The 25,080-nt window shown below is 38.8% G+C and overlaps 1 protein-coding gene across 2 annotated transcripts in view; it reads left to right on the forward strand.

Annotated features, from left to right (window-relative positions):
* TFDP2 (transcription factor Dp-2) overlaps positions 1 to 24,480 on the forward strand; it is a 114,653-nt gene extending 90,173 nt beyond the window's left edge. The window contains exons 6-12 of one of the 2 annotated variants that reach the window (XM_044915344.1): positions 1,800 to 1,962; positions 7,429 to 7,575; positions 11,407 to 11,475; positions 15,502 to 15,653; positions 19,608 to 19,774; positions 23,854 to 23,959; positions 24,160 to 24,480. In XM_044915344.1, the coding sequence (XP_044771279.1) occupies positions 1,800 to 1,962; positions 7,429 to 7,575; positions 11,407 to 11,475; positions 15,502 to 15,653; positions 19,608 to 19,774; positions 23,854 to 23,959; positions 24,160 to 24,343 (988 nt within the window). In that variant the 3' untranslated portion in view covers positions 24,344 to 24,480. The remainder of the gene's footprint in view (positions 1 to 1,799; positions 1,963 to 7,428; positions 7,576 to 11,406; positions 11,476 to 15,501; positions 15,654 to 19,607; positions 19,775 to 23,853; positions 23,960 to 24,159) is intronic. The other variant, XM_044915346.1, reaches the window with a different exon arrangement.
* Positions 24,481 to 25,080: the final 600 nt, after the last annotated feature.

Genomic DNA, 25,080 nt, shown 5'->3' on the forward strand with positions numbered 1-25,080 from the left:
CTTCACTTGACAGTTCTCTTTTGTTTTGGTGGTGGCGGTGGTGAAAACACTTAAATGAGATTTACCCCCAACAAATTTTTAGGTGTACATTATCATTAACTGTAGGCACTATGTTATACAGCAGATCTCTAGAACTTGCTCATCTTGCATAACTGAAACTTTATTGAACCTGTGGCACAATTCCCTATTTCCCTTTCCCTCCAGCCCCTAGCAAGCATCATTCTACTCTTTGCTTCTATGTGTTTGACTGTTTTGGACACCTTATATAAGTGAGATAATGTATTATTTGTCCTTTTGTGATTGGCATAGTATAATATCCTCCAACTTCATCCATGTTGTCGCATATGGCAGGATTTCATTCTCTTTTAGGGCCAAATAATATTTCATTGTATGTATATGCCACATTTTTTTTTATCCTTTCATCTACCTGTGGACATTTAGGTTGATTCCATATCTTGGCTATTGTGAATAATGCTGCAATGAACATGAGAATGCAGATACCTCTTTGAGATCCTGATTTCAGTTCTTTTGGATATATACCCAGAAACAGGATCACTGGATCGTATGGAAATTCTATTTTAAATATTTTGAGGAACCTCCATACTTTTTTCATAGTGACTATACCATTTTCCATTCCCACCAGCAGTGTACCAGGGTTCTTATTTCTCCACATTCGTACCAGTACTTATCTTTTTTGTTTTGTTTTGTTTTTAATAGCCATCCTAACAGATGTGAGGTAATACCTCATTGTGGTTTTGATTTGCATTTCTCTAATGATTAGTGATGTTGAGCACCTTTTCATAAACCTGTTGGCCATTTATGTGTTTCCTTGGAGAAATTTCTGTTCATGACTTTTGCCTATTTTTCATTGGGTTATTTGGGGTTTTTTGTTTGTTTGTTAATGAGTTGTTGGAGTTTCTTAGATATTTTAGATATTAAAAAACCCCTATCATATAAAGGGTTTGTCAATATTTTCTCCCATTCCATAGGTTGCCTTTTTATTTTGTTAATTGTTTTCTTTTGGCTCTTATTCCAGCAAGCCTTTCTCCTCTAGGTTAGGTAAGATGGCCCTCTTCCCAATTCCCATGAACTTGTAAATAACTCTCACTTGGCACTTACCTTACTATGTTGGAATTATCTATCCTTATAGGTCTAATTTGTCTTTCCCCCTCCCCCATGACTCATACTGAGGGAAAGGATTTTGCCTCAGTTGTCGTTTTTGTGTTCTGGTCCCTACTGCAGTTCTTGGCATATAGTTGACACTCAGAAATTAGTAGAACTAAATTGAACCCCTGAAAATTTAATAAGTTATCAAAGTTTAGGACTAGACATTAACCAAAGTTAAAATAATTGAAGACTTAGATCTTTTATTAATACCAATGACCTCTGTTTGAAATTTGAGTAGGTAAATGAAACTGAGAATAGTGGTACTTTTAATTTTACATAAAAAAGAACTATATAGCACACATAGAATACAAAAAGGTAAATATGTAACTACCAGGGCAGCGTTTTTATCTGTTCTCATGGATTTATTCCCAGTGTGTAGAACAGAACCCAGCACATAATAGTAAGTAACTGGTCAGTAAATATTTGTTGAATAAACGAATGATGTGTATAGAAAACACTCTAACTTCATACTTTATTAGGTTTTAAGGCAAAAATTAAGTTCAAAACATTTCTTCATCTCTAATTCAATTTAAAATTTACCACATAAAGCAAAAATCAAATTACTATATTCTCACATTATAGTTTTGTAAAGGAAGTCTGATGTATAAATATGTATTTTTTTTCTCTTTTAGTAAACGAAGCAAAAAAGGAGATAAAAATGGAAAAGGCTTGAGACATTTTTCCATGAAAGTGTGTGAGAAAGTTCAGCGGAAAGGTACAACATCATATAATGAAGTGGCTGATGAGCTGGTATCAGAGTTCACCAATTCAAATAACCATTTGGCCACTGATTCGGTAGGTAGATAGATCATGCACTTGACTTTGACTGTAATGGCGGGACACTGTATCTCTGGGTTGACTGTGTCATTTTTTAAGGACTCAGACAAACTAAGGAATCCCCAACTCCTTTACCTGAGGGTTTCATATTTTCTATTGGGGAATTCTTTTGTTATTGAATTTTTGTTTGTTTTGTTTTAGAAAGGGTTCTTTTATTATATATTTAAACATAAAGATTAACATGTATTTTTAAAATACAATTTTGGGGGCTACAAAAAGAACATACTATTTTTTTTTAAGATTTTATTTATTTGAGAGAGAGAGAGAGAGCGCACAAGCTGTGGAGGGGGGAGGGCAGAGGGAGAGGGAGAAGCAGGCTCCCTGCTGAGCAGAGAGCCTATTCTGGGCTCGGTCCCAGGATCCTGAGATTATGACCTGAGCCGAAGACAGACGCTTAACCGACTGAGCCACCCGGGTGCCCAGGAACATACTTTTCATATTTGAATGACTTTGGATATGTTTCTGAATTCTTTAGCATTTCTTCTATAAAAATCTATGTTGTTTTTAGTTGAAAAAATAATATATGAACATGTCTATAAAAATTCACTTGTACCAAAGAGTATATGATAAAAATATCTCCCTTTTAAAGAATTTATTTATTTATTTATTTATTTATTTATTATTTGAGAGAGAGAGTGAGCTAGCATAAGCAGGAGGAGCTACAGAGTGAGAGGGAGCGGCAGGCTCCCCGCTGAGCAGGATCATGACCTGAGCCACCCAGGTGCCCCAGAATATCTCCCTTTTACCACAGACCTTAATCTGTCTCCCCAAAGGTATATTTACTACTATGAGATTCTTGAGTATCATCCCAAAAATTCCTCATGCACACAATAAAATTTATTTCCTTTTTTATTTTATTTTTTAAAGATTTTATTTATTTTAGAGAGAGATAAAGAACAATTCTGTCACTTTCAAAAGGTTCTTTCTGCCTTTTATAATCTGTCCCTCCTTCTCCCTCAATCCCTAGGCAACTGCTGATCTGCTTTTTATCATTATAGATCAGTTTGCATTTTATTTAAATGTAATCATATTATACATACTCCACAACAATTCTTACAACAGTTCCTGACTTATTTATAGTCTTGAAATATTTATAGTCTTCCAACCTTAGTTATGACAAAGGTTTTATCTTGAGATGATAGCAACCATAACTTGATTTTTTTTTTTTAAAGATTTTATTTATTTATTTGACAGAGAGAGAGACAGTGAGAGAGGGAACACAAGCAGGGGGAGTGGGAGAGGGAGAAGCAGGCTTCCCGCTGAGCAGGGAGCCCAATGCAGGGCTCAGTCCCAGCACCATGGGATCATGACCTGAGCCAAAGGCAGACGCTTAACGACTGAGCCACCCAGGCGCCCCTAAATGACAGATCTTGAAAGAAATAGTTCTTTTTCTACTGCCTGATGTAGGTCAAAATACTAATTAATTTTTGTATCCCTGATCAAATGAAACCTGTTTCTGCAGGCAGGGTCTAATTCCAGTCATTAAGTTAGTTGCTAATTTGCTCCATAAAGAACAATGAGAAGGATTCACTTGCATTTCAAGCTTAGTTCAGCCTTTGTTATTAAAGCCTCGTCAACATTTATTCATTTACTAAATATTTAAGAATGTTAGTTACCTCTGTTTGTGTATGGCATTTTGCCAGTTTGGAGCTAGGGAGATGTTATTATATACAAATGCCTAGGAAATAATTTTAATAAGTTAATTCTGTAGTTAAAAAAATAAAAACAGAAGACAATAAACACTGACAGATGTCTGGAGAATTCTGATTCTCTACAATATTCCAGGGACTATTTTTTTTTTTTAAGATTTTATTTATTTATTTAATTGACAGAAAGAGACAGCAAGAGAGGTAACACAAGCAGGGGGAGTGGGAGAGGGAGAAGCAGGCTTCCCGCCAAGCAGGGAGCCCAATGTGGGGCTCGATCCCAGCACCCTGGGATCATGACCTGAGCCAAAGGCAGATGCTTAATGACTGAGCCACCCAGGCGCCCCAACTTGATTTTTTTTTTTTTAATAAATGTTTCTTTCTTTTTTCTTAACTAAAAAAAAAAAAACCAGAAATGGATATTTAATCAAATTCTGTATAGTTTCCTGAAAACTTAGGAGTTTTACACTGACATTCATAAGTGAGATTGGTGGGATTTTTTTTGTTGTTTTTACCATCTTTGCAGTTTTGATTTGCAGTGTTATGCTGGTTTTTTAAAATTTAGAGGCTTTTTTTTCCTTCTTCCTCTTTACTCCATTACAGGTTTAATAGATTGGATGCGTATTTCTCTTCCCTGACATAGAAATCACCTGTGAGGGACACCTGGGTGGCTCAGTTGGTTAAGCGGCTGCCTTCGGCCCAGGTCATGATCCCAGGGTCCTGGGATCGAGTCCCACATTGGGCTCCTTGCTCAGCGGGGAACCTGCTTTTCCCTCTCTCTCCCTCTGCTTGTGCTCTCTCTGTCAAATAAATAAAATCTTTAAAAAAAAAAAAAAAAATCACCTGTGATACCATCTTGGCTGGCAATTTGGTGGGGGCGGGTAAAGCTTAGATAACATTCTCCATTTTTTCTTTGGTAATTAATCTATTTAGAATTTCTGTCTCCCTTAGAGTCAGTTTGGTATTTTATGTTTTCTTAGAAAATCCTCCATTTCATACCTGTTCTCAAAATTACTTGCAATTATTTTTCCCAAAGAACCATCTCTTGAATCTGAACCGACCCTCCTGTTTTGCAGTTAATGTCTTTTTTAATCTTCATTTAATATTCTCTTCTCTTTCCTGAAGTTACTTTTGTTATTTTTCTACCCTATAGATAGGATATAAACTTTACTTTTGTTATTTTTGTTTAGTAATGAAAATCTTTATGGCTGTGACTTTTCCTCTTGTTCACTGCTTTAGCCATTTCCCATTGATTCTGATATAATGTTATTCTTTAAATATTATGCAGCTTTTGTTTTAAATTCCTCTCTGACCTAAGAATGGCATTAGAGTTTTTATAGTTCCAGGTGATAGGGATTTTTGTTTGTTTTCTGAGTTTTTAATTTTTACTGAGTTTTTCATTACCTGTGATCAGAGATTGTGAGTTGAACTGTTTATATTTTGGGGGGGTTACTTAGAGATTTTTCTTGTGAGCCATTATTTGGTAATGTATTTTTTTCTTTTCTCTGGCATCTGTAGAGAAGGTATATAGCATTCTGATTCTGAGTGAAAGTGGACATTCTCAAAATGTTCTACAAGACCCTACATGCCCTGACCCGCCATTACCTCTCTGATCTCATCTCCTACTATGCACTCTCCCAGTTACTACACTCTAGTCACCTTATGATAAAGGTTTTATTTTGAAATGATAGCAACCATAACTTGATCTTTTTAAATGAACATATCTTTCATTTTTCTTAATTAAAAAAAATCAGAAATGGATATTGAATTCAATCAAATTCTGTATAGTTTTCCTGAAAATTTAGGAGTTGTACACTGGCGGTCATGAATGAGACTGGTGGGCTTTTTGTTCGTTTTTTGTTTTGGGGTGAATATGCCAGGTATGTTCCTTATCAGGCTGTTACACTTGCTATTTCCTTTGTCTGAATCTTTGCTAAGGAGCCATATGGTTTCGCTCTCCTCTCCCCTCCAGTTTTCACTCAGATGTCACTGCACTGAGGCATTTCCTCTTAGCACATTTCATCATCTAACATACATTTTTACTAACCACCCCCATCCCCATGCCTGGATACAAGTAAGGGTTGTATCCTATTCCCTGGGTTCCTAATTCCTTGCTATATGTGGTGTTTTTTGTTTTTTATTTTTATAAATTGGAAGGTTTATAGTCTTTAGTTCTTTAATTGGTTATCTTTATAACTTTAAGTAGCGTCAATATTTTGTTTCTTTTGTTTGTTATCACCTATAAACCAGTATCTGTTGATTATGAAGGGAAAAAAATTAATATGCTTGTATTTACTTGCATCTCCCATCTTTCCTGTTCACCACAGATTCAGATTGAATATATTAGTGGTAGTTGTTAAAAGAATAATATTTTTTTTTTTTTTAAAGATCTTATTTATTTATTTGAGACAGAGAGAATGAGAGAGACAGAGAGCACATGAGAGGAGGGAGGGTCAGAGGGAGAAGCAGGCTCCCCGCCGAGCAGCGAGCCCGATGCGGGACTCAATCCAGGGACTCCAGGACCATGACCTGAGCCGAAGGCAGTCGCCCAACCAACTGAGCCACCCAGGCACCCAAAAGAATAATATTCTTATAGTTATTATGACTTTAAACATATTGTGCTAAAACATTACATACTTCATCTGTTTGAATAGTTCATCTGCTTTGAATCCCATGCCCCTTTAAATATCAAGGACAACATCAGGCCTACTTTGTCTCCTGATATTTTTTATAATATTATCATTATTTCTATAGCGTCAGGATTTCTAATATTTACATTCATTTCTATAACTTAAATCTCCCACTTATTTAAGTTTAGTTCTGTATTCAGTGTTCTCTACCATCCTTTAGTATCATGGCATTTGATTGAATGGATTTTTTTCTTAGGAACTGCTTCTCCACAACAAAATAGGGTTTTTTTTCCACAATCTAAGTTAACACAGTCTCCTTCATTGAGAAAAACCTTGCTACAAAGACTTTTTTTAAAAAAATCAGCTGAAGTAAACAGTGTGCTTTAGTGATCTATGTGATGACATTTTGGTGCAAGTTCCCTATTTTCGTTGTAGACTAGTAACAGTTTTCAGATCTGCACTAGTCCTTGGATCACATACTTGAAAAGCACTGTTTTAAAACATGCATCCTTAAAGAGGGCACATTCTGCATGGAGCACTGGGTGTTATGCACAAACAATGAATCGTGGAACACTACATCAAAAACTAATGATGTAATATATGGTGATTAACATCGCAATAAAAAATTTAAAAAAAAAAAAACATGCATCCTTGACTTTTCAAAGTCTAATATCCTCCCAGACAATGCAGGGTTTTAACCCACTTTAATTAACAACTCCATAACCCCTTTCTGATATATATATACTGTTGTCATATATGTTAGTTTTATATATATTCTTGATTCCACAAGACATTATTGTTTTACAAAGTGAGTGTTAATTGAGATATACCTACATATTTATTTTCATGTTGGTTTTCACTACATTCTACATCTCCAAACTTCCACCTTGGATCCCATCCATCTTTCTTCTACCTGAAGAAGGCCCTTTAGTATTTTTTAATTTAGATCTGTTGCTAAAATAACCTTTTATTTTTTAGATTGTTTGAAAGTATCTTTATCTCTACTTTTGAAGGATATTTTCACTGGGTATATAGAATTCTATAAGCATTCCAAAGATATAATAATAATAATATTAATTAAATATCTTAATATCCTGTGACTATATCTTAACCCATGAAATTTATCGCTCATTAAAAGTATTTTTTAGCAGGCTTATGACCAGAAGAATATTAGGAGAAGAGTTTATGATGCTTTAAATGTGCTAATGGCAATGAACATAATTTCAAAGGAAAAAAAAGAAATCAAGTGGATTGGCCTGCCTACCAATTCTGCTCAGGAATGTCAAAATCTTGAGGTAAGTGAGGAAAATCTGTTTATTTTATATAAGAGGCATTTTATTTTATTTTACTTTTAAAGATCTTATTTATTTATTAGAGAGAGAGCACAAGCAGGAGGAGTGGCAGAGAGAGAGGGAGAAGCAGGCTTCCCGCTGAGCAGAGAGCCCGACACGGGGCTCGATCCCAGGACCCTGGGATCATGACCTGAGCCGAAAGCAGACGCTTAACCAACTGAGCCACCCAGGCACCCCCATAAGAGGCATTTTAATTTGGAAATACATACAATATGAAAATATTTCTAATTGTTCATATATACTATTTTTTTAACAGACTCTTCTGTGTAGAATTTTAGAACTGGAAGGAGATTTAGAGAGGTGTATAGTTTGACTGATGTCCTGATGAAACTGAGGACATAGAAATTAAATGACTTGATTTTTACTGTTTCTTAGAGAAGATCTTTATTTTATTCTAGTTTAATTCTGAGCACTCTACTAATAAATTTTTGACAACTCATAAATAGAAATAATATCTTATTTGATGAAATGCTTTGCTGTATGGATCCAAAAAAAAAAAAAAGGATCAAACTGGCTGTTTACCTTTTGTGTTTAAACTTTTATCTTTGATTCTCACATCAGTGACAACAGAATGGAATTTTATCTGTATCGTTATCAGAAAGGATAGAATGTTCAGCTTACATGAATTTTGGGGTGATGTGTGCAAAAACATTTTTTATTCCATTAACTTTTAATCATTATAGAAAATCTTTCCTGGGGTGCCTGGGTGGCTCAGTCATTAAGCATCTGCCTTCGGCTCAGGTCATGATCCCAAGGTGCTGGGATCAAGCCCCGCATCAGGCTCCCTGCTCAGCGGGAAGCCTGCTTCTCCCTCTCCCACTCGCCCTGCTTATGTTCCCTCTCTCGCTGTGTCTCTCTCTGTCAAATAAATAAAGTCTTTAAAAAAAAAAAGAAAGAAAATCTTTCCTGTATGAGCATGTGCCCTGACCTATGGGTTTTAAATTGATTTGACCTAATTGTACTGTCATGGCCATAAATGGAATACATTGAGGTTAAATATAGTAATATAGTTTCTGCAATAAATATGGTTGATTTCATGTTTTTATTAGTCCTTTTTCCCCTCAGCAAATGAAAACTTATTTGGTATTATTGTCCTTGTGGGTGGAGGGAGAAATTAGACATTCATCAAAAGTTGTAGAATGTTATTCATATGTTACGGTGGAAATGACCTCCTTTTCTCCTTCTGATAGAGTGGAATTTGAGGATCTTTTTTTTTTTTTAAGTTTTTTCTCTAATTTTTTTAAAGATTTTATTTATTTGTCAGAGAAAGCGGCAGGCAGAGGGAGAAGCAGGCTCCCCCCTGAGCAAGGAGCCCAATTTGGGACTCGATCCCAGGACCCTGAGATCATTACCTAAGCTGAAGACAGACACTTAATTGACTGAGCCACTCAGGAGTCCCAAGGATCATTTTTATTACCAGTAATATTAAGCTGATAACAGAGCCTCAATAAGCAGAAATCTATTAGAAGTTACTGTGTGTGGGGGCGCCTGGGTGGCTCAGTTGGTTAAGCGACTGCCTTCAGCTCAGGTCATGATCCTGGAGTCCTGGGATCGAGTCCCACATTGGGCTCCCTGCTCGGCAGGGAGTCTGCTTCTCCCTCTGACCCTCCTCCCTCTCTTGCTCTCTGTCTCTCATTCTCTCTCTCTCAAATAAATAAAAATAAAATCTTTAAAAAAAAAAAAAAAGAAGAAGTTACTGTGTATGTACCCAAAGATTATACAAGACAAAATCTCTGACCCCAGGAGCTTTCATTCTAATTGAGTAAAGGAAAAATGTAAAAGAAGTTACCAAAACTGTGACCGATTATTCCTGTGAAAGACGTATATACAGATTCTCTGGAAAGGGAGATGAGGGATACTTTACCAAGAAAAGAAAAAATTCCTTGAGCTCAGTGATAAGGGAGGTATAGGCGTCTGCCCAGTGGTTCAGGGCAGGGAGGGCCTTCCAGAAGCCGTGCATGGACTGAGGCAGGCATAAGAAAGCATGCACACAGCTGGGTGTGACCAGAGTGCAGGCAGGGCTAAAGGGGATAGACTTCTAAGTGTGAAGCTTTGGGGACCTGATCCTGGAAACAGTGGGAAGCTTTTGAAAAAATTACAAAGAGGACAACTGATAGGACATATTCTATAAGGGGTCACCCTCCTGGTGGGTTGGAAGTTGAGCTAATAGGAAGATGAGGAGGGAAATTGGAGGGGGTGGATTGTAGATGGTCTGAGTTAAATCAGTGGCGTGAGGTTGGAAAAGTGTTCCAGAGGTAGAATCAACACAACTTGGCCTGGTGTTAGATGGGGGGCACAAGGGGCAGGTAGGGGCCTGGCCTGTCATAGCTGCAGATACAGGGGGGGAAACTCTTTTCAAATATAGAAAGCCACATAGATTTTTCTAGTGAATCTTAAGTAATTTAGGATGAAAATGCTTTAGTGGTTAGAGAAAGAATAAGAGGAAACTCTTGGTGCAGACTAGAGTAGATGAGGAGCAAATAAGAAATGCTGTTGGAGTAGACAAGAAAAATGTCATGTTTGAAGTCGTTGACTTTTGCCCAAAGACACAGTGAGGAACTCATCTACAAGGAAATTCAGGCCCTAATACCTATTTTCTAGGTAGTTGTAAGAGTGAGGAAAATAATAGTTGCATGAAGCTGGGAAATTTGTCCCATAAGCATGTTCCTTACTACAAGTAGGAATTGTGTATTGAATATGTAGGCTATCTATATTAGGAGCTATGCCCATTTAAAAGTCAGTTAAACTAAAATCTTAAATGAGATCTTACCTCATTCTTTGGGTTAGGGGGTAACATAAGAAAGTATTTAATAGTAGGGTCTCTGGAACCAGATGGCTTAGGTTCAAATCCTTACTGTTGCCATTCACTAGCTATGTGACCTTGGGCAATTACTTAACCCTCTATGCCTCCATTTCCTTACATGCAAAATGGGTAACAACAGTACTAACCTCATGATGCCTTAAGATAATGTGTGTAGGAAAAAAAAAAAAAGATAATGTGTGTAAAGTGCTTAGTTGAGTTGCTGGCAGACAGAGTAAGTATTCACGAAGTGTTAGCTGTTACTCTAAATAGAATTTGAAAATAGCAACAAGTACTGCATATCAAATATTTATTAAGTGGATGGGTTTCATTAATGATAGTAGTTGCCACAATTCTGCTATCGTGCCTACTTGCTTACCCCAAACCCTGCTCCCCAAAAAGGTGTGATATGCATTTATTGATACTGGTAGTTAAAATGGATTTTTTTTTTTTTTTTAGATTTTATCCATTTATTTGAGAGAAAGAGCACACAAGCAGGGGGAGGCAGAGGCAGCGGGAGAAGCAGGCTCCCTGCTGAGCTGGGAGCCCAACATGGGGCTTGATCCCAGGACCCTGGGCATGACCTGAGCTGAAGGCAGACACTTAACCATCTGAGCCACCCAGGTGCCCCTAAAATGGATTGAGTTTTAAGGAAAATTCTTTTTTTTTTTAAAGATTTATTTATTTATTTTAGAGAGAGAACACAGAGCACGAGCAGGGGGAGGGACAGCAGGAGCTGGAGAGAGAGAGAATTCCAAGCAGACTCTGCACTGAGCTCAGAGCCCAATGTAGGTCTCCATCCCAGGACCCTGAGATCATGACCTGAGCCAAAACCAAGAGTTGGACCTTAACCAACTGAGCCACCCAGGTGCCCCTAAGGAAAATTCTTGATATCTCAGAATTGGGACCTGGAAAGTGAGCAGTACTTTATACTTTCCATATGTTCATGTTATTTTGTAACCTATCTTTTAAAGATAGAGAAGCAGAGGAGGATAGAACGGATAAAGCAGAAGCGGGCCCAGCTCCAAGAACTTCTCCTGCAGGTAAAGTTGCTGGGATGGTTTCATTCTTTTCCTTACCTATATTCTGCTGCCCTGCTTACTTGCTTTTAGAATCAGTGTTTTCTACTTTGGCTACCTTTTGAGTAGTGTCTGATGGGACCACAGTAGGGCAGCCTCCTCCACATCTGAGCTCACCACCATCCACATGGTCTGCCTTTAAGATGGTTCTGTCTCTCACCATCATCATGGCCCCATGGCAGGTCACCTGTCCTGTGCATTACTTATATTATGCAGCAACTTACTTCTGACACTTATTCTGAACGGAAACTGTCAGAAGTCCTTTTGTGTGTGTTTATTTTAGCCCTAGTTTGGAATATCAGGAAGTTAAGACTCGTTAAACTTCAGGCACTTTGAGTAAAATAATCAAATCCACCTGTAATAATTTATTATCTGTAAATAACAGAATAACATATAATGATTCAATAAGCTTTGTAGAAATACCAAAAATTAAAATGCTTTTCTTTTTAAGAAAAATAGCTTTTATAGTGTAATAAGGATCCCTGTATTTATACTGTTTTGGATCATTGCCTGGAATTTGGATGGTTTTCTTAAATATAATAGAGCCAGTGTATAAAATCATGTGAGGTAAAATCACATAGACTTTTTTATTTTATTTTATTTTTGGTAGTTGCAGTTGCTGTAAAAATTCACTTTGAGCAGTACACTGGGGTCATTTTCAGTGTAATCAGAAACCCTTTTTAAAATGAACCCAGAGGGTCTTTATGCTTTTTTTTTTTTAAATCAGCAAATTGTCTTTATATGAAAAGCTTTCAACCACTTATAAAATCCACTTTGATTTGACAACCGTTAGATCCTATTTAATTTTTGATGTAATCTACTTTTCAGAAATAAAGGTTAACAATTAAGTTGCCAAATATTGGAGCAGGGTTTCTCCGAAACGCTCCCTTTGTCTAATGGACAGAATATGTCAGGTATTCTTAAATATCCCACATTTTTGTTTTTTCACTTTCTAGATGCTTATATTTGCTTGTTTATTCCAAGTTCATGTATACATCAGAGCAGCAAGAGAAGGCCGTTTAGCCCTTGCAGAGACCTGCGTATGATATGAGGAAGTAGGAAAGGAGGCGGAGCAAGGGTGGAGGAGTAGAAACAGCTAGAGTAGACACTGCCCAAACATAGGCAGGCTCCAAAGGTGTGTTCCACCCGGATAGGCCGTTTCTTTCTCCCTTACTATGTTCTGTGTCTGCTTTTCACTCCGAACCCTGGGGGACCTACCTGAGGAGCTAGAGCTGGAGCAAGCATTTTATGTATTTTTCGTACTGGGTTTCCAAATAAGGTTTTGTTTGAAGAGAGGGTTCTGCCGCTTACAAAACAAAACAGAACAAAAATCCTGAAAGCTGACCGTGTGTTCCTGTGCTCCTCCCTGTGGAATTCTGCCTTCTGTGACCTGGCCTACCAGGCATGGGCTTCTAATCCATGCTGTCACTGCCTTCCCCCAGCTGCTTCTGCTGTCCCTGTCCCCGCACGGTTTCCTACCAGCTCACACTCCCTCGCGTCTGACCCAGGCCTTCCTCAGATTTCCTCAAAATCCTCGTGGAACATTTTGGAGCTTGATTTTTGGCATAATGTTATTGAGAAGACCTGTTTATCAGAAAGAATGGTGCTGGGCATGATCACTCTCATGGAGGTGGGACGTTCACATCCCTAGACAGCCTTCATAAAGAATGAAGTTGAATATTTTTTCCTCTGCTTATCTTTGTACAATGAACACTATTTTTTTAAGTCCTAAATTTCTTTTCCTCTTCTGTCTCTCAAACCAAACATTTACAGAAGATTTCAACCCAAGGGCAACCTAGGTGTCAACATTTATAAAAGTAGGTCTCTCTCAATATTAAAATGAAACCCGAAGTATAACTGAAAACTGCTGCTCTCTGGTCTTCTGGTAGACATACATACAGCTTATTTCCTGCTAGTGTTTTATCTCTCATCCATCAAATAACATTTATGAAGTTGTCACAGAAAGTAAATTAAACATGTCCCTGAACACCAATAATTCACCATGGCAAAGCTAGCTTAATTTTTAACAAGTTAAGGTCACCACTCACTGACATCACATGACACAGGACAGTTTTACTTACCTGCCGCCACTTCTCATTTATCCTTGGTAGTGTAGACGAAGAAGGGTGTGAGTAGATGATATCTATAGGTAATCCACATACCCTACTTTTAGCTATATAACTGTCCCTACTAGCCCTTAAACCTTTTCCAGGGCTCCTAACGCATAGCAAAATGCATGTGTGAACCTGCCCTCTGTTCAGCCTCTGACATTGATGTTAATGAGCCTGGGAAAGAACAGAAGGCTGAAGGAACTCAAATCAAAGGGCAACAGAGGAAGTCCGTCCAAAACAAGCAGGTGGTGATTTTTCTTCTTACTGTCTAAATAACATTATATATGTTATTACTGCTTTCTTCACCTGAAAAATCTGTGATGCTCTTAAATGTACACAGTATCGAATAGTGAGTCATACGTATATGAGGACTCTTATTTATTACTGTTGATATTCCCTCCTCTGCTGAGGCCCAGCCATGGACTAGGACTGCAAAGCTAGGGCAAAGTATGAGAGCATCTCCTGAGATGCTTTTTCTAGGAGAAAGGAAGAGAATCTAGGCAGAAGTCTTCCACGTTTAATTCTTCTCCTCAGTTTTACAGTATCAATAGCGTATTTTTTTCAACATTAAGTAAATTAAGCAACGAATACAAAACAGCCAGCATCCTTTACCAGCAGCAAATAATGAAGTATAACTTAAGTAATGTTTGATAGTATTGATAGTGATAGTTTTTTGATAGTGGTGGATATTGGTAGTGATTTTTGGACACACAGTTAGGGCTAGCATAAATTGGTATCCCTTCTGTTCTGTGCATTTTAGGAGTAAATGTTCACTTTCTAGGGATGGTACCCAGTCATTTTAAGATAAAGATAATCTCAGTTAAACTTTTGTTAAGGCTCAGAACCTAAAATAAATAATCCTAGGATAAGATTGCTAAAACATAGAAAGTAACTGAAATTCATCACTACTGGGTGAGAAGATGGGACACGCCGATGAAAGGCAATGAGTGGATCTGACTTTAGGAGCCTTTAAAACCACTCTTGTTTCATGAGCAGATGAAAAAGTTGAATTGCATAGTCTTTCTAGCTGTGGAATTCTTTGATACATTTAACTTATTAAAAGGGGGGGTGGGCAGTCACTTCTTTGACTTGCAAATAATGGTTATAACTAAAAGTAGCAGCAAGATCCAGTAGACCTTCATCTAGCTTGTAAGTGCTAAGCCTCAGTTTCTTGTCTGGAAGATGTTGGGTGGGGGGTGAGTCGGGCCAGATTCCAACTGTGCCCTGAGGATGTGGGAATTCTGTGGAGGTACCCTAGGAACCTCAGGGGTGAGGGAGGGCAGAGCCACTGGGCTCTGGACTTCCTGCCCCCCTGCAGTCAGCCAGAGCAATGCTACTTTCATCTGTTTTATATAGTGTCCTATAGATTTCATTTGAAGAAAGGATTCTGTAGCTTTATAAAGTTTGCATATCCCTGAGCTCGACAATCTAAAAGGTGTATTTAACCCCAGACTCCCGAGAGTCTGTGTTAGATAAATGGAAAATATAAGTTCACTTGGTATCACTTTCTCCGTGTCACTCTAAGAAGAGTTGCAGGCGCTCCTGGGCTCTCGCAGATTTGTAAGATCCTGTGTCTATGGATGACGGAAGCCGTAGGCCCCATTATTTACATTAGGATGATGTTAGACAACATGTTTTCCCTTGAAATGTATCTGAGATCATTCTAATCTTTTTTCCTAAATGTTTCATTTTAATTATAGGTAGACGGCCTCTTTAATATCTCTAATTTCTAATAACTGTTAGTACTATTTAATAGTATTTAAACTCTCTAATTTCTAATACTCTAATACTATTTCTTAAATGTATTTATTTTAATTCATTTAATTCCAACTCACTTATCCATATTAAATGACCATAATCTTTTTCTTGATCATTACAGCAAATCGCTTTCAAAAACCTGGTTCAGAGAAATCGGCAAAATGAACAGCAGAACCAGGGCCCTCCAGCTCTGAACTCCACCATTCAGCTGCCATTTATAATCATCAATACAAGCAGGAAAACAGTCATAGATTGCAGCATTTCCAGTGACAAGTGAGTGGAGAACTAGGGGAGGACTGTAGGGCCGGCCTCCCGGGAACACATTCCTATCATTTGCAGCATAAAGAAGGGTGTCCTTCATTATCTGAGCCCTTCCGTCTGACCTCCCTGGGGTCTGGAAGACACCTTTGCAGACCTGGAGTGCTGCCATCTACTAGTGCATTCTTCACCACTCGCCCTCTCAGCCCCTTGCCTTGTGCCTGGCACTATACTGCCTGTCCTGCATGCACAGTGGAGCCTGGACCCCAGCCAGGGTGTGCGTGTGTGTGTGTGTGTGTGTGTACACGTATGTGGTAACCCTGGGCAAGTAACTGCCTTAAAGTAGACCATCAGTGAGGGCCTGGGACAAGATGGGTTTGCTGGTGATCCCCTTCCATAGTTCAGTGTGGAAATTTTTGGGTCAACATGTGGCATTAAGGCAATTGTTTCTTTGTTTTGCTATAAGTAAGGTGTGCTTCTATTTATTAATGAATGGACGTGAAAATGCTAGATGCATTCTCTGCTTTCTTATTTTCTTATTTATGTTATAGCTAGAAGTTTATACCTTTGGTCACCTTCACCCATTTTATCCACCTCCCACCTCCACCCCTGGCAACCAGCAGTCTGTTCTCTGCATCTATGAGTTCATTTTTTTTTTAGATTCCACATATAAGTGAAATCATACAGTATTTGTCTTCCTCTGTCCGATTTATTTCAATTAGTGTAATGCCCTCAAGGTCCACCCACGTTGTTGCAAATGTCAGAATTTCCTTTTTTTATGGCCGGATATTCCATTTATACACACACACACATACCACATTTTCTTCATCTGTTCATATGTCAGTGGACAGTCAGGTTGTTTTTGTATCTGTTGTAAATAATGCTACAGTGAACATGGGGGTGCAGATATCTTTGTGAAATAGTGATTCTGTTTCCTTCAGATATATACCCACAAGCGAGATTGCTGGGTCTTATGGTAGTTTTATTTTTAAATTTTTGAGGAACTTCCATACTGTTTTCCATGGTGGCTATAACAATTTACATTCCCACCAACATTTTTTTTACATTTTAACTAAAGCTGATGATGATATTTATCATAGCAAATGAAAAGTAGCAGTTTTAAAAATACTGCTAAGAATTAATTTGTAATTTATTTTACCCTTCATGAAAACAGTAGTGGTCTTCAGGCTGTGACCAGTGTCCTGAGATAGTTAAGGGAATAGGGTGTGGAGTGAGACAGACCCAAGTGTGGATTGTGGCTCCCCCATTTAGCTGCTTCGAAGCAGTTTTCTGAAGAACAAAAGATGATTCCAAGGCCTTAAATACCATCATGTCTTTAAAGGATCTGACCCAAGGCAAGCACTTTATAAATATTAGCTGCTGTTACAAGGAGTCAGCATATAATCTATTCACCAAATTGGGATTCATTTGAAAGCGAGAGAGGGCTCAGTAATGGTATCAGTCCCACAGGCATAGTCCAAGACTATCCAGAGAGACTGGGACTTCTCGTCTCCTTAGAGCTACAGCATTGCCCTTGGGCTTGGCCTTCCCTTGTCTCTCCCACCGTTTTCTCAGGCTGTGTTGCTTCCCCTGTTTATCTTGATTGCATACAGAGATTATAGGTCACTTAAGTAAGGTGCCAAAAGAAAAAGAAAAACAGCGAGCAGGGATTTCAAAAGTATTTGATAATTGAGACTATAGACACAATTAAGAATAGTATGAAGTCAGGGCGCCTGGGTGGCTCAGTTGGTTAAGCGACTGCCTTTGGCTCAGGTCATGATCCTGGAGTCCCTGGATCGAGTCCCGCATCGGACTCCCTGCTCGGCAGGGAGTCTGCTTTGCCCTCTGACCCTATCCCCTCTCATGTGTTCTCTCTCATTCTCTCTCTCTCAAATAAATAAATAAAATCTTTAAAAAAAAAAAAAAAAAGAATAGTGTGAAGTCAGAAGATCCATTTTTCAGTCTGTCTTCTAGCTACATAGTTTCTTAACCTTTCTGAGATCTGGATGCTTCCTCCACAAAAGTAAGAATTACAGTATTTAACTTGCTGGTTTTCAAAAGTTATAGATCAGTTCGTAAAGGACCCAGCCCAGTGGTCAGCAAATGGTATGTGTCTGTATTATTAGTCATACAATTGCAAAATCTTCACAAAAACCTACATCTACAGGGACTGTTAACATATCCTCATAAAACTGAGAATCCTAGAGAACGTTTAACATATTTTCAGGAGAGGGCGCCTGGGTGGCTCAGTTGGTTAAGCGACTGCCTTCGGCTCAGGTCATGATCCTGGAGTCCCTGGATCGAGTCCCGCATCGGGCTCCCTGCTCGGCGGGGAGTCTGCTTCTCCCTCTGACCCTCCCCCTCTCATGTGCTCTCTCTCATTCTCTCTCTCTTAAATAAATAAATAAAATCTTTAAAAAAAAAAAAAAACATATTTTCAGGAGAAACAAACTTAGAATTCTAGTTTCTCTCTCCAGTTAACCTCTTGTTTTGTGAGGGATTATTAAATTCTCTTCATCACTTAGTCTTCTAAGTCTGAAAAAGAGTAGCAAGAGAATCTGGGAACCATTGGCCTATGGGAATTATGGATTCTGTTCATCCCAGCCTGGGGCCTGGTGAGGTTTTCATCCCTCGGTGGTTACTGACTCATGCCCTTTCCCAGCCCTCCTCTGAATAAAGGGAAGGAGTCTGTAAGCAGCTTGTAGAAGCTTGTTGTTCAAGGTAGGTCCTAAAGCCTTGTCTTTCAGTTACTTTGGTGATGCAGTCTTTTCCCCTTAATTAGCCTGGAGGCTTTTTCACAATGGAGATTAAATTTACAGAACCATCTGCTTTTAACATATGCCAGGAATTATCCCTGTGACAGGCACACACTTCAGATTTTTTGTGGGTTTTTTTTTTCCTGAAAATGTGTTAATGTCCTTTATTCCTAAACATGGCATTTCACTTTATTTATTTATTTATTTATTTATTTATTTTTTAAGATTTTATTTATTTATTTGACAGGGAGAGACACAGCAAGAGAGGGAACACAAGTAGGGGGAGTGGGAGAGGGAGAAGCAGGCTGATGCGGGGCTCCATCCCAGGACCCTGGGATCATGACCTGAGGTTATTTCACTTTAAATTGTAATTTTTTCCCTGATTTAAGATCTAGCATGACTAATTTTACCTTCTCATGATTTTAATAAGAATTTCATAACAACATAAACCCACTACTGTGCCAGAACATTCCCCTGCACTCCGTCCCTATAGGGTGAAGCCTGTGGGTGAAGGCGCCCCAGGACCTAGCCTAGGACTCAAAAGAACTGTGCTTTCCTATATTCACCTTTTTGGGGAAACATTGTACTGGGCAGCTGGGCATCCTGATTCAGTACTTTTCAAGAACATTTGGAAATGTGCTGTATATTTATGTGGCACTTTTTCCTTAAGTCATTTCACTTCTTAGGCTCTTAAGATAGGATTTGAGTTTTGGTTCATTTGTAAAAAGTCTCCCATTTATTGCTTATCTAAAGTATGCTATAGTTAGTAATTGATTCAGGAATATGAAATAAGCATCCAGAATGTTTTTTTTCCCCTCAAACCTTAATAGGCCAACTCATAGTAGGGATGTCATATATTAAACTGAAAAGGCTTTCTTAATAATTTGTCTTTTGGTGACAAAGCTATAGACAACTTTGGAAAGTATTGGTTTTATACCAAAGTTGTCCCCTGTTTGTAACAGCTTAATGAGGGCTGAAGTTTATGGACTCCTATTGTCTCGTAGGAAAACTGTTTTAATTGGGAAAGTGGCTTATTTGAGATGTCACTCCCCTGAACACAGCTGAATGACCATTATGGCTCTAAACAGTAACAGTTTCTAGTACCATAGCTGAATGTAGGCCCTCATTCTTTTATGTAATGTACAGAGTACAATACTGTGCAGCCCTCCCCTATCCCACTGAAACCCCATACTAACTTTGTTTTCTGATGCAGGTTTGAATATCTTTTTAATTTTGACAACACCTTTGAGATCCATGATGACATAGAAGTACTGAAACGAATGGGAATGTCCTTTGGCCTGGAGTCAGGCAAATGCTCTCTGGAGGATCTGAAACTTGCTAAATCGCTGGTGCCAAAGGCGTTAGAAGGTTATATCACAGGTATGTTAACTAACACTTTCACATTCTGTGCCCTTTAAACGTAACCATTCTCTTGAATTTCTTATTTATCATCACTTACTTTTCCTTAGAGATGCAAACGCAAATAGAGTAAACTGGAAACAACTTATTGTTTAGTTTTACTTATTGCTGACCTTTATGTAAATGGAATCATAATGGTATATTCTTTAGTGATACGAGTTTTTTCCACTCAACATGATCTTTTCATCCATCCACATGATTTAATGTAGCTGTAATTCATACATTTTTACTGCTGTATAGAACTCCATTAATATGAATATATCACAGTTTATTTATTCGTTTTACTGATGATAAACTTTTGAGTTTTGTTTCCAATTTCTTGATATTAAAAAACGGTGTTACTTTGAACATTCCTGTAACGACACCATAGTGCCCACGTGCTGGTGTGTGGCGTGAGATGGCTAGGTCACGGGTGCGGGCAGCTTCAGCTTCACTAGATGAGGCCAGGGCTTTTTTAATTTGATTTCACAAGTTACATTCTCAACCTGCAGGATGGAAGTGTTCTGTTTTCCCAATCAGGTGAAATTGTATCCTAATTTTTTCAATTAAGATTTCATTCACATACCATAAAATTCACCATTTTATGGTACGTACAGTTCAGTGGTACTTAGTATATTCGCAAGGTTGTGAAATCATCACTCATGCTAAAGCATTTTTATCAGTTCAAAAAGAAACCCCATACACATTAGCAGTCACTCCCTATTACCCCATTCCTCCTAGCCCTAGGCAACCACTAATCTGCTTTGTCACTATGAATTTGTCCATTCTGGACATTTCCTATAGATGGAATTGTACACTGTGTAGCCTTTGTGATGAACTTCTTTCACTTTGCATGATGTTTTCAAGGTTCATCCATGCTGTGGCATGTGTCAGTACTTCATCCCTTTTTATTGCCATTGTATGAATAATAGCACATTTCATCTATCCATTCATTAGTTGGTAGACATTTGGATTGTTTCCACTTTGGGGCTATTATGAATGATTCTTGTACATGTTTTTGTGTGATCGTAAGTTTTCACTTCTTTTGGTTGCATACCTAGTACTGCAATTGCTGGGTCATATGGCAACTCTATATTTAACATTTTGAGTAACTGCTAAACTATTTTCCAAAAGCATTTGTACCATTTTACAATCCTTCCAGCAGTGTATGAGGGTTCCAGTTTGTCCACATCGTTCTCAGTACTTGTTATTGTCCATCCTTTTTATTATAGCTATCCTTGTAGACATGAGGTAGTATTTTACTGTGGTTTTATTTTGCATTTTCCTAATGACTAATGGTGCTAAGCATCTTTTTATGTGCTTACTGGTCACTTATAGATCTTCCTTGCAGACATGTCTCTTCAGATCCTTTGCCCATTTTTTGCATCAGGTTGTCTTTTTATTATGAGTTTTAAGAGTATACTGAGTATACTTGAAAACAAAAACAGTATGTTTTGCATGTTGTGTAATTCATATTTTTTTTTACTGATTCAGAAATCTTCTTTATGATTGTCCCAATTCCCAAGACTATGGTATATTCTGTACATATAATTTGGAGGCATAAATAATGCTTTTTGCCTTTGCTTTTACCAGTTTCCTTCATTTATAAATATTACCACCTAGAATTTCACATCACTTTCTGAAGGCACTGTAATATTAGTTCTAAGGTATAGTAAATCAAATATGAGCAAAGAGGTAGTGCTTATTTTTTTTTTAAGATTTTATTTTTAAGTAATCTCTACACCCAACGTGGGGCTCAAACTCACAACCCAGAGATCAAGAGTCTCATGTTCTACCAGTGAGCCAGCCAGGGGCCCCTCGTTCTTATTTTATTTTGCTTTATGGTTTTGGCCCTCTGGTCAAAACACAAGAGTTTGTTGATTGAGATTTGGTTTCTTTTGGATTTGGTTCTTAAACTGGCACCATCCACCAGCTGCAAGTGTGACCCCTTCTTCTTGCCCATTAGCCAACTTGCCCCCATATCTTCACCCCCAGCACCCCTATCTCCCCACTCTCTCCCAGAGCAGGCCCTGCTGTTTTATTAGCAGCCCAGTCATAGTGGCAGTCCAGCAGGGTCTGAATAAAAGACTTACTCAATAAATCACCAGAACCTTATTTTAGCTTATTCTCAGTGAAGAGGCTCAGGGCAATCAGGCAGGCTCTGTGGTTTTGATCTCTTTGTGACCTCATTTGCAGGCTGGGACATAGACTTTCTGGTTACTTTAAAAGAAGAAATGTGTGCCTTTAGTGTGCAAAGGGACAGAATGGCTCTTGAGTTAGATTGTGAGAACTATTGTGTGGATCTTATGATAATGCAAAAGAAATGTAGGCTTCTCAAAGCCATTGTGAAAAAGAAAATTTACTGTGTTATGCTCACAAACAAGTAAATAGCTGTGTTCTGACAGAAAATTTCCATATATACTAATTAATATTCACCACAGGATTCTGGCTTTAATTTCATCTTGCACAGGCTTGTTCTTATTTAATGTAGTTAAAGTCTGCTATTCTTCGTAGAACTTTTTTTCTTTTTCCACAGCTGCCTTAGCTAGCCTATAAAGAAAAAGGTTCACAAGGCCATTCCAAAATTAATGAAATCATTTAGTTTCCTTTTTTCCTTCATAGGAAGCTTCTCACTTGGTCAGACATTACCAGGATAGCAGAGTTATCAATTCTAGTACGTAGAGTTGTAGGGTTTTGGGGGGTTCTTTTTTTTTTTTTTTTTTTTGCACAGTGATTACAAAACTATTCTGATTAACTGTAATAAAGGCGCATTACTAAATTGCACTTTCTGAGCGTATATTCGGTCTTATTTTGTAATGTAAGTCAAAGAATTTATAGGAATACATTTCTATTGTTTTTCACCACTTTTGTAAACTTGCTGTGAAAGAGACTATACTCATTCATTCAGTAACATTTAGATCTTACATGTTCCAGTCAGTGCCTTCCTTGAGCTAATATTCTAGATAATGAGACCAGTATGAAACTAATAAAGTTACAGTAAGAATTTATCGGGGTTGTGATTGGAGAAATACGGTATATGCACAGGAAATAAGATTGCAAGGGTATACACCCAAAATATTTTACGCAGACCTAACACAGTAAGGCGTGTCTCACCTTCATTAGAAATGTGACTGCATATGACCTTTTAAAATAAGGGCTAGTTTGAGTTACAGAGCAAAGGATACCAGAAAAAAGAATGTATCTTTGATGAGTAATAGCACTGAGTTCACTGGGGGGCATGTGAAAAGGTGGTACAGTGGGAGTTTTAGCAAAAATGTGTCTTATCCTCCTTACCTATTTCTTTCTTTTTTTCTTTTTTTAGAAGGTGGGGAAGGGGAGAGGGAGGAGAGAGGGAGAGAGGGAGAATCCAAAGCAGGCTCTGTGCCCAGCTTGGAGCCTCGAACTCACAACCCTGAGATCACAACCTGAGCCGAAATCAAGAGTCGGTCAGATACTTAACCGACTGAGCCACCCAGGCGCCCCTGTCCTTCTTACCTATTTCTGATTTGACTTTCTTTTTTACCCACTCCTGGCTTCGACTTTTAACACCAGTCAGAGTCTTTGGTGGTGAGGATAGAAGGTGTCCAGGAATAGTGCAGTGATCTCTGTACTCTCAGCTGCTCTCTTGAGGTCAAAAAAGAATGAGTCTGTGATTGGTTTAATTTGAATTCTTCCTCACTGTAGTCTACCTTCCCATATTTTTTTCCTGTTCTTATGTCCTAGAGATTTCATTTTTCCAAGCCGAAAAAAATGTGGATTCTCCCCAGGGCAGGAGACTTGCCTAGCTGTAATTTTTAAAAGATTTTTATTTATTTATCTGCGAGAGAGTGAGCACAAGCATGGGGAGCAGCAGAGGGAGAGGGAGAAGCAGGCTTCCCACGGAGCAGGGAGCCCGACGCGGGGCTCGATCCCAGGCCCCTGGGATCATGACCTGAGCCGAAGGCAGAGGCTTAACGACTGAGCCCCCAGGCGCCCCTCTCCTGGCTGTACATAGATCAGGCTCACAAGCTTCCTTCAGCTTGTGGCACGCCGACATCTTCTGTTTCTGTTTCTCCCTATAGAGATCTCCACAGGACCTTCCTGGTTAAATCAGGGACTACTTTTGAACTCTGCTCAATCAGTTTCAAATTTAGACCTGACCGCTGGTGCCACCTTGTCCCAGTCAAGGTACGTATATTTTCAGGGTTAGAAAAAGAAGCGATGAGGCCCTGAGCCCCTCCACAGGTGTCAGTGCAGGTCTTTTCTGGAGCAGATTTGGGCAGAGCGCCCCAGTGGCACCTCCTTCCCCATGTTTTTAGTCCTACACTTTGCAAAGCTTAAAACATTTGCCGCATTAATGAGCTTGTGTGTTTTTAATTATTTGCTAGTGTAAACCAAGGGTTGTGCTTGGATGCTGAAGTGGCCTTAGCAACTGGGCAGTTCCTTGCCCCAAACAGTCACCAGTCCAGCAGTGCGGCCTCTCACTGCTCTGAGTCGCGAGGCGAGACCCCCTGTTCGTTCAACGACGACGACGAGGAAGATGACGAGGAGGATTCCTCCTCCCCAGAATAAAGACAGGAGAAAACCCATGTTTTAATATTTGATGCTCATGTGTGTTTTTAGTGTGAGCTCTTGTTTTTGAAATGATTGCTTCAGTCTTTGCCTTTGTTTGCACTGTGTGTTCAGTGAAAACTAGGGAAACACAATAAGCAGATTACCTGAAGGCTGAGATGATTGAGATGAAAGTTAGCGTGAATGAAAACTCTGAACGACAGAGCCCTGGATCACACCGCAAACAAAGCGGTTTTCTGAGGTGATAGAGGGGACAGCCCCTAAAGAATTGGCAGCATGAATGAAGCTCATTTATCCTCCACGAGGTGGGATCTTTGTGTTCCCCCACACCCATGTAACCCTCCTTAGAATCAAGGTTGCTGTAGTGAGCGCCCCGTGACATCATGTTTGTCTGTCTCTCTTCCTCGGCTGGGCTGCTTTTTACAAGCAGGAGTGACCATGAAAGGATCCCAGGGGGATGAGTTGTACAGTGAGGGACGTAGTCGGCAATCCTTGAGGTCTAAGGAGCACAGATTGAACTGCTGAACTAGTTGAAAGTCTAGTTGAGGTGCTTGACGCATCAGCTGCCTTAGACGGCTTCTAGAAAGGAGCAAGCGCTAATTCTTAAGTACTTAAGTGACATTTAGAAAAATGTATAGTAAAACTGAAATGATCATTATTAGCCAATGCATTGGTGCATAGAATTTTCTAGGGCTACTTCTGGAAGCCAAAATAGAATAGCATTTCCACGTGCATTA

The sequence above is a fragment of the Neomonachus schauinslandi genome, chromosome 1 (genome assembly GCF_002201575.2).
Source record: "Neomonachus schauinslandi chromosome 1, ASM220157v2, whole genome shotgun sequence".
Lineage (NCBI taxonomy): Eukaryota > Metazoa > Chordata > Mammalia > Carnivora > Phocidae > Neomonachus > Neomonachus schauinslandi.